Source organism: Zingiber officinale, chromosome 6A (assembly GCF_018446385.1).
Source record: "Zingiber officinale cultivar Zhangliang chromosome 6A, Zo_v1.1, whole genome shotgun sequence".
Taxonomy (NCBI): Eukaryota; Viridiplantae; Streptophyta; class Magnoliopsida; order Zingiberales; family Zingiberaceae; genus Zingiber; species Zingiber officinale.
Window position 1 is genome coordinate 76,950,147 of NC_055997.1, and position 10,318 is coordinate 76,960,464.

Genomic DNA, 10,318 nt, shown 5'->3' on the forward strand with positions numbered 1-10,318 from the left:
ACTAAATTGAGAACTGACTTGAGAGTTGGAGAACCAACGCCAGAAACCCCTTCTTGATCCGGTACTAACGCTCTTGGTTTTATAGGATAACACAGAGTCTTCTTCCGATAAACACCGGAGCCATGTTTCCAGCCTATCATCTTTTTCATTTTCAGACAGGATCAAATGTAATAAAAATAAAAGAGATTCTTACTTTTGTTGACGCAACAACATGATAACGTGTCCTCGTGGCATAGCCGAGTTGATCATCACATGATAGATTTATAAATATCGATAAGGGTTGATTCCTTATGAAACTAGTAGAAATATTCTTCTATGTGGTGGAATGCCCAATTTTTTTATTTACCTTTCTATATATGTATGTGATCCTGTCCGAATCGCTGAACCAACGGACGCTGGGCATGTGACGCTCTCCTAGTCGATGACGTGGGCCTCCGTCTAGTCGTATGAACCTCCGGCGAACCTGCACAGAAGTCGGGCCGGGAAGGGATTCCCGGCGGCGACCCTCCGACGCTCAAGTCAGGCAAGCAAGTGGTGGAAAAAGTAACTCCAAAGGTCTTGTACGCGTACCTCCGGCGAAGTATGCGGCTCTTTATATAGAGTAGTGAAAGAGCTCCTACACGTCCATCGAGGCGCGTACGTGTCCGTAGCCCACACCTCGGTATGTGTCTGTCAGAAAGCTTACCTGACGCCATACTGCTACAGTCCAACCATGTCTTCGATGGGACAACAGAACTGTTGGTCCCTTTGGAGGCCGGCAAGAGGGGAGGGGTGAATTGCCCTACAAATTAAAACACGAACCTTTCTCGGATTTCAACTAACTTAAAAGAACTTGTAATTGAAAAGGCAGAGACTAATTAAAACAGAAAACAGACACCAGAGTTTTACTTGGTTTGCAATCAGGGGATTGCTAATCCAAGGAATGTAAGCGCACTATCTGATTCTCCTCTGGGCGGAGTAGCCTCTTACAGCGTTGAACGTACAAGAAGAAAAGTAAAGCACACAGAAGTTGATTACAAGTTCATCGTTCTGATTAATTGATTTGCTTCTGGACCAAGGCTATATTTATAGCCTTGGTCGGGGCGCCTGGAAGGGTTCCGGGCGCCCTGGGGATAAAATTCCCCAACGTTCGGATCGAGTTTGACTCGATCTGGTCAGCTCCGGGCGCCCCGGACCCCAAAAGTCAACTCTGGTTGACTTTTTCCGTCCGGTCGCTCCGCTTCGGTTCAGCTCGTCTCGGTCCGGGTTTTCTGTTCCGGCTCCACTAGCTTGGGTGATCTCAGCCATCCAGAATAGGGCTCACCCGAACCCATGTTCCGGCCTTCTCCTCGAGCAGCCTTCCTTCCCGGTTTCTCGTCCCTTGAACGCCGCGCACGTTCTTCTCGTCCACCGGTGTACTCTTCCACGGTCACCTCGTCCCTCGGACGCACCGAGCCCGTCGGCTCTCTCCTGTGCCGTCCTTCTCGCTAGCCGCGTCTTCTGCTCGACTTCCTGTGTTCCTAAGTTCCTGCATACTTAGACACAAGGTTTAAACAACGCAGGACCTAGCTTAACTTGTTTGATCACATCAAAACACCTCGGGGTTCCAACAATCTCCCCCTTTTTGATGTGAGCAACCCAAGTTAAGCTAGGGAAAAACAGATGCAATAAAAACAATTTATTTGCAAATAAGTCCAAAGATATTTAAAAAAAAATGTATCTACCTCCCCCTAGACTTAACATACTTCTCCCCCTTTGATCACATTAAAAATAGGGGTTCTTTAAACAAGTCTAAGGTAAAAAAAAATTTCTAAGGCAATTAATATTAATTTCTAAGGCAATGTTTCAAAAAGAGAATATCTAGTTTAAAAAAAAAAAAATTCTAAGTCAATATTTAGAAAATTTTTAAGTTGTTTTTCATAAAAGATTTCTAAGGCAATTTTCAAAGGAAAATGTCTAAGAGAATATTCTAAGTCAAAAAATTATTTTCCAAAAAAAAATTATATATATATATATATATTTTTAATTATAACTTAATTTTAAATATTTTTTAACACAAATTGAATAACTCTTTTTAAAGCATTAGTTAAATTTAAATTAATGCTTTTTCAGTTAGTCAATTAAACTTTTCATTTCGATACTTGGCTTCCAGGTCGTGGCGAGGCACTAGGCCTTCTTGGTTATTGGAGCAACAACCACTTCCTTAGACAAAGCCTCATAATGAAATTAGTCGTTTAATTTCCTTGCTGAAAATGCTAAGTTAAATTAAACAGGTTTTTGGAACCCAGTAGAGGTTCCTACCTACAGGGTTAACCAAGTATTTCCTAGGTACATAGATTTTTGATATATTTTTAATTTGACTTTGATGAAATCTATAGTACCAATTTAAACCTCTATAATTTCTAAAAGTAGAAATATTTGAACTTTTATATTTTTTCAATCTTTCTATTTCTTCTTTTAGTTTTTTATTTTCAGTTTTCAATTTATTAAAATCCTCTATAAGACATGATTTTACTAAAATTCTTTTTGTTTCCAAAATTTCATTTTTTAATTTGATATTTTCATTTTCTAATTTATACATGGATTTAGTCATTGCCTTAATGCCAGAATAAAGTTGATCAGGGGGTAAGAGGCATACCTCACTTACCATGTCGGACTTGAAACCTGAATCTCCCCCTGCTTCACTGCTTTCATCCGAGGTCGCTCCCCCTTCATCGATGCTAGGTTCTAATATACTTTGTCTATCGTAGCTTGCCATTAGTGCTATCCCGGCATATTCTTGAGCTTCTGATTCGGATGAAGAAGTGTCGTCCCAAGTTGCTTTTAGGTTGTGTTTCTTGGGAGACTTCCTTTTGGCCTTTTTGAGTTCTGGGCAATCTTCTCTTAGGTGTCCCTCCTTCTGACACTGGTAGCACCGTACCTTTCTTCTACCTTTTTGATTCTTTTGATTCTGCATTTTAAATTTATTAGATCTAAAAAACTTTTTAAAGTTTCTTACCATGTACGCTTCTTGATCGTCTTCGGATTCTGACTCGGGTTCATCCTTGTTGGTTGCGTTCAGCGCCATAGTCTGGGTTGTGTCCTTTGATATCTCTGCATATCTAGTTTCGTGTAATTCAAGTGTAGAAAACAACTCTTCTAAAGTACTTATCTCCAAGTCTTTTGAGATGTAGTAAGCATCGATGATTGAAGTCCACTCCGGAGTTCGAGGAAATGCGTTGAGCGCGTAGCGTATTGTATCCCGATTTGATACCTTTTCTCCGAGGTTCTCGAGACTAGTAATTAGTTCTTTTACCTTCGCGTGTAGACTGGCTACTTTCTCACCTTTTTCCAGACGGATGTTCATCAGTTTGTTACGGAGGATGTCCCTTCTAGCGAGCTTTGCTTCGGACGTGCCTTCGTGGAGTTCCAAGAACTTCTCCCAAAGTTCTTTAGCAGACACATAGTTTCCGATGCGATTGACCTCTTGAGGCGGTAACACACTCAGCAGGTGATGTTCCGCACGGCTGTTTGCTACCGACTCATTCTGCTCCTTCTTTGTCCAATCGCTCTCTTCTTTTTCTTTTCCATCTTTATCTACTGGAGCTATAAAACCATATTTCATAATAAACCGAATTTCAAAATCTGTTTTTAGGAATACCTCCATACGACGCTTCCAGTCTGCGAAGTTCCCCTCGAATTTTGGTGGGACGATACTTGGTCCGACCATCTTGTTGCTTCGATCGGCGGTTAGTCCTCCTGAAGCGTCCTCGCTCTGATACCACTTGTTGGTCCCTTTGGAGGCCGACAAGAGGGGAGGGGTGAATTGCCCTACAAATTAAAACACGAACCTTTCTCGGATTTCAACTAACTTAAAAGAACTTGTAATTAAAAAGGCAGAGACTAATTAAAACAGAAAACAGACACCAGAGTTTTACTTGATTTGCAATCAGGGGATTGCTAATCCAAGGAATGTAAGCGCACTATCTGATTCTCCTCTGGGCGGAGTAGCCTCTTACAGCGTTGAACGTACAAGAAGAAAAGTAAAGCACACAGAAGTTGATTACAAGTTCGTCGTTCTGATTAATTGATTTGCTTCTGGACCAAGGCTATATTTATAGCCTTGGTCGGGGCGCCTGGAAGGGTTCCGGGCGCCCTGGGGGGGATAAAATTTATCCCCCAACGTTCAGATCGAGTTTGACTCGATCTGGTCAAAAACTTCGTTCCGGGCGCCCCGGATGGTTCCGGGCGCCCCGGACCCCAAAAGTCAACTCTGGTTGACTTTTTCCGTCCGGTCGCTCCGCTTCGGTTCAGCTCGTCTCGGTCCGGGTTTTCTGTTCCGGCTCCACTAGCTTGGGTGATCTCGGCCATCCAGAATAGGGCTCACCCGAACCCATGTTCCGGCCTTCTCCTCGAGCAGCCTTCCTTCCCGGTTTCTCGTCCCTCGAACGCCGCGCACGTTCTTCTCGTCCACCGGTGTACTCTTCCACGGTCACCTCGTCCCTCGGACGCACCGAGCCCGTTGGCTCTCTCCCGTGCCGTCCTTCTCGCTAGCCGCGTCTTCTGCTCGACTTCCTGTGTTCCTAAGTTCCTGCATACTTAGACACAAGGTTTAAACAACGCAGGACCTAGCTTAACTTGTTTGATCACATCAAAACACCTCGGGGTTCCAACAAGAACACCTCGTTGTCAGACTTGGAGTATGGCCTAGCCATAAGACTTGAAGGCTGTCAGAAGATGTTCCTGTCCTTCTTTACCCACCACCGGCCGGGACGTCGGTCCGGCCGGCTGGACGAACAGCGTTGTCCGGACGGCCCTCATCCCCTGCGCCGGCCGGGCGGCACGCCCATCACGTCCCGCCTGTCATTTGCATTGATATGCTGGGGAGACTTCCGGGCGGGTACTACGTAAGGACTGTTAGCAGTATGTCACATTCTCTTAGGTCTTCCGCTCGGCTCTTAGCTATTGTTTCAACTGAGCGTCGGAACCCCGACCCCTGTCAGGGCACCTTTTACTGTTGGATGCTCATCGGTCGGCCGATCGGTCTATCCTTTTCTCCCAAGTTCGGTCGGCCACGTGGCGTTGTCCCCTCAAAATGGGAGTCCCCTGTTCTAACCGCCGGATCAGTATGTGAGGCCGATCATGTGGAGTGTCTAGAGTTAACGTATGACTTTTTACAAAAATAATATAAGAATACTCACGTCAAGTATCTATCATCATTCTCACATTAAGATGAAGAAAGATAAATCAAATACTGGACGATAATTAAATAAAAATATGGAACCGCCACATCAGCGGCTCCCCTAGAGCCGGTCCCACGGATATGGAGGGAGGTAAATGTAGGTACACAGGTGGAAAGTGCATGGCGGAGACGTTAACCCCAGACAGTGACACTCCGGGGATCAACCCCTGGACCTTTCAGCCACAGAACCATGCATTTTCCATCTGTGCTACGCCCTGAGGACAACTGGACGATAATTAAATGAAAGGATGGTTTATCACCGTCACAATTTGAATTCTTGCCCATTAATATAAATTTATTTAGATACTAACGTGGGAGACAAATTAAAAGAGATTCCTAATTTGTAATAATTGTAAACCCTTGTTCTCCGTTTATCATTTTTCATATACATTCAACATTAAAGATTAAAAAGGCGAAGATAAATAAATGTGTTTGTTGGGAAAGGCGAAGGGCAAACGCCGAGAAGCACATTACCCCGAGCCCAATGCTCCCCGCGAGGCGATGGGGCGATGGCGGAGTACAGGACGTCGTGAGGTTTGTGACACCTCACACATTCCCATGCACATCCACCCTGCCGCCCGCTCGCACACTTTATGTAACACTAGTCTACTCTCCTCTTCTGCTTCTCCTGAACCTCCTCGCCTTCTCTCTGGGCACCTTGTGTGCATCCTGTTGTGCCCTTTCACTTGACTGCACAATGTGCAACTCTCTCCCCAAGTCCCATGATATTACATCACTTGCTGCTTCTTGCGTTTTGGCTTTCCCATATCGCTCTTTCTTTTCCTCCCTACAGTGACGAGTGATTCGCTCTCATTCCCGTCTGCAGAGAGCTAGTAGTTAATTGGTTGGCGGCACTGTAGGTTTGGATGGGAATCCACCCGTCTTTTCTTGTCTTTCTTTCTTTCTCTCTTTCAGTCACTCATCTTTGATGCCTCGCTTGACTTGTTTCCTGTCTGATATCGACCTCTGCCGTCCCTTGTACTCCCTTCCTCATACCACCTTATCACCAGCTACCAGCAGGGGAGGTCGTGCGTCTCTGAGTCCTGTGCGGTTTCCAGGGAAGAAGAGAGCGTGGGAGAGATGGAAGAGATAGCGGGGAGGATGGAGGTGGTGAAGAGGAGGAAGGCTACGTGGCTCTACCCAAAGCTCGCCGGGTATAGCCCTCCTGAGAGATGGGGGCACTCTGCTTGCTTCTTTGATGGAGTTGTCTACGTCTTCGGAGTAAGCACCTCTAGTTCTACGTTAGAAAAAAAGCTCTGCTTATGGTTGTATATCTTTATCTCCTTTTACAGTAGGAGATTTTCACTTTCCATCCATTTCTGATATGCCTATATAACCCTATCTACCTTTCATTTAAATTCAAGCTATGAACTCCTTTTTGGGATCAGATATAGCAAATATGACATTGTAGCAACAATTGCACACAGAGAAAAGGTTATTTTGTTTCTCGGGTGAATGAAAATGGTGACATGCTTACAACAGAAACTTATTTAGTCTTGATTTCTTTCATTTGGTACTTCCTGAAAAGTTTGAAAATAAAAATGCTAAATCTCAATGCAAACCATGTTTAACACACTAGATTTTCGATCAGTGTGTGGATGACTACTTATCATATACTTTGGCCCCTATTCTGAAGGATTTACCTGAGATCAATTGTTGCATTACTTGGAACTTCCATTTTAGTAGATAAAGTGGATTTGGGAATCTCTTTCCTTTGAGGCATAACTCACCTCGCAAACCAGTGTAAGTGAAGAACTGTGAAGAAAACAGTTTCTGAACTCATATTCAGATTTTTTTTTCTTTTTGTTAGAAAGAATGGCTGATGAGCTTTTCTTGAAGGTAGACATGGCTGCTGATTGTATAAATATAATTGAAAGATTCTGTATATATTTCACAGGGATGCTGTGGAGGAATGCACTTCAGCGATGTCCTTGCTCTGAATCTGGAAACCATGTCCTGGAGTTCCATTGCTACCACAGGCCAGAAGCCTGGAAGTCGAGACAGTCACAGTGTTGTGCTTGTAGGGCACAAGATGGTTGTATTAGGGGGTACCAATGGGACGAAGAAGGTCAATGATCTGCACATGCTAGATCTGAAGACCAAAGAGTGGAGTAAACCGACTTGCCTTGGTACTCCGCCATCGCCTCGCGAAAGCCACACGGCCACTGTCATCGGAGATGAGAAACTTCTGATATTCGGTGGCAGTGGTGAAGGAGAAGCAAATTACTTAAATGATGTTTTCCTACTTGATCTAAAGAACATGGCATGGTCTTCTCCAGCAATCAAAGGAGAACCGCCCGCACCAAGGGATAGCCACACTGCAACTTCCATCGGAAATAAGATTTTTGTATATGGAGGTGATTGCGGCGATCACTTTCACGGTGAAGTCGATGTGCTCGACATAGATACGATGACTTGGTCGAGGGTATGGTTAAAGTTTTCATCCTTGTTTGGAATATGCTCATTTCAAAATAGTATTGATCTAATTTCTTCTTGAAGACTAAGAAATCAGCACTGAAGTTCAATTGTGGCTTTGTTGTGTGGCAGTTGGAAGTTAAAGGATCAACTCCGGGAGTCAGAGCTGGTCATGCTGCTGTGAGCATAGGGACCAAGGTTAGTTCTGATGAATTATGTGAAACAATTGTTCACATATCAAATTGAGAGGTCTTATAATTGGTGTATTTAGGCATACATCATTGGTGGAGTCGGCGATAAACAATATTATAGCGATGTTTGGGTTCTCGATACGGTATCTAGCTCATGGGCTCAGCTCGACATCCTTGGTGATCAGCAACCACAAGGAAGATTTTCTCATTCTGCTGTAGACATCAATGCTGATATTGCGATATTCGGAGGGTAGGTTTCCCAATTTATGTAATGTAGTTGAAAAATCTTGCTTTTCGATATACGTAGGTAGGTATCGACTATGAGGCATCTACTTGTTGCCACAGTTGCGGGGAGGACGAACGGCCGTTGAATGAGCTGATCATTTTGCAATCTGGATCTGAACATTCGAATGGCCGTTATAATGTTTCTATGTGCAAAATCTTTGGCAATCATTGGATTCAAGAAAAGCGCAAGTTCTTAAGAACCAATCTTGTGGTAACCAATCACTTTCTTTAATTGTAAGCAGTGTTTCTTCAAAATGTTAAAGATCCAGTACTGATCATCCAAGTTGAACAAATAGCAAAACAATCTGGTTTCGAAGAACGGGCTATCAAGTCGTGGATCAACTGAAGTAGAGCCAAGAAATCCACTAGTCTGTGGCTTGGGTAGGGCTTGTTTCCTATATGTTGTTATAATTTAATTAGTGCATATACTTACACTTTGCATCAATGCAGAGAATATGGATTCCAAAAGGAGGAAATCTACTGATGCCAAAGTACTTGAGGTCGAACTAGAGCAAGAAGAACATTCTCTGTCTCTCTCACAACATTCTTCGCCGTCGCAATCTGATCAAGAACAGAACATCCAGAAACTACCAACTGCTGCCACCGATTCCTTGCCCCCTCGATTGGTCACTCACCCGAACCCATACAATCCAACAGAGACTGTAAAGATCATTCACACACGATACTTGGCCGGCGACGAGGCTCTGAGGCAGCCAGTGACAAAACAGTTCCTCCGAACATCTCTGCCTCTGCCTCTGCCTCTGCCGAGGCAAGAGGCTTCAATGCTAGGAGCACAACAAAAATATCAACTAAGGCCTTTTTTTGCCCCCCTGGTAGGATGCAGACATGGCTTCTATATGGGTTCTCAAGTTAGCTTATTAACTGTTCATGTTGCAAATGCTGATGCAGAGCCTACAGATCGGGGCTGAAGTTCGGGGAACTGTCGACGGAGCTTTCGATTCTGGGTACCTCATGACTGCAAATGTCAACGGCCAGCTTTTCAGAGGAGTATTGTTTGCTCCGGTAATCAAAGAATTGGAAGCAACAAAAAATAACAGTACCTTCAGTATATTTTGACAATCTTTCCACTGCATTCTCAGGTTCCAGTTGCTGCTGCCCCAAGACCTGCAATAAACTCACAGGGAATGGCTTGCTCCGCCACTGTGTTCCAGCATCCTTCAACTCCGCATGTCATTCCCATCCACGCGAGGCCGCCAAGACAAGCATCTGCTTGCGGCTTGTCGGATTGTGGTGTTGTGGCGAAGCAAGCTCAGCAAGTGAAGGTGGCTAGAACTCAGCCAGTGAAGATGGCAAATGATTTGCAAGATGTAGTCCTCACGTTGGGAGGACCAGGCAACGGTGTCTCATGAAGGCCAATCAATGATGTAGTAGTAGTAGTAGGACGTGTGTTCTATTTCTCCTTCTTTGCCTCTGCCTTTCCGTTCTTGCTTTTACTTGCATGTAAATTTTAGAAATAAGAGTTGCCTGTAAGTTCTGATAGATCCAAACAGGACATTCGTTGGGTTCTGTGGATTGTTAAGAAAATTCTATAAATTTTGATTCCAGATAAAATTGGCTAAAATAAACAGGACAGTAAATGAATGGAATGATTGTAAACAAGTTTATGTTTGATGAATACATACAGATTATGAAATAAATAAGTTTGAATAATTCGTTACATTAAATAAATAAGTTTGAATAGATATATATTCATGGAATGATTGTAAACAAGTTTGATGAATACATATAAGATTATGAAATAAATAAGTTTGAATAATTCGTTACATTAAATAAATAAGTTTGAATAGATATATATTCATGGAATGATTGTAAACAAGTTTGATGAATACATATAAGATTATGAAATAAATAAGTTTGAATAATTCGGTTTATTAATATTCATAAATCATGTTTATTAATAAAATTTTTATCAATATAGTAAATAAATATTTTTTTTAAAAAAAATAAATAAACAAGTTTAAATTATGAAATTTAATAATCAATCAAAATTTTTAAACAATTAAACAAATTTGAATTGATAGCTTAATTGAAGTCAAGTTTGAATTAAAAGTTCAATAATATCTAAATAAATCAAACTTAAATTCATTAAAAAAAATTAAACTTGAACAATCATTTCATAGATTTGATTTACTATCTTATTAAACAAGTTTAAACACCTCAACGCTATTCAATTTAATTTGTTTATAAATTATAACCCTAAAAATAA

The 10,318-nt window shown here is 42.5% G+C and overlaps 1 protein-coding gene across 1 annotated transcript; it reads left to right on the forward strand.

Annotated features, from left to right (window-relative positions):
* The first annotated feature begins 5,650 nt into the window (after nt 1-5,650).
* On the forward strand, nt 5,651-9,663 carry LOC121996644 (rab9 effector protein with kelch motifs-like). Its single transcript, XM_042550673.1, has 9 exons — nt 5,651-6,421; nt 7,098-7,625; nt 7,748-7,813; nt 7,887-8,056; nt 8,152-8,302; nt 8,388-8,472; nt 8,542-8,924; nt 9,001-9,114; nt 9,192-9,663. Exons 1-9 carry the CDS (start codon nt 6,281-6,283, stop codon nt 9,459-9,461), a joined length of 1,908 nt encoding a protein of 635 aa, XP_042406607.1. The 5' UTR covers nt 5,651-6,280; the 3' UTR covers nt 9,462-9,663.
* Nucleotides 9,664-10,318: the final 655 nt, after the last annotated feature.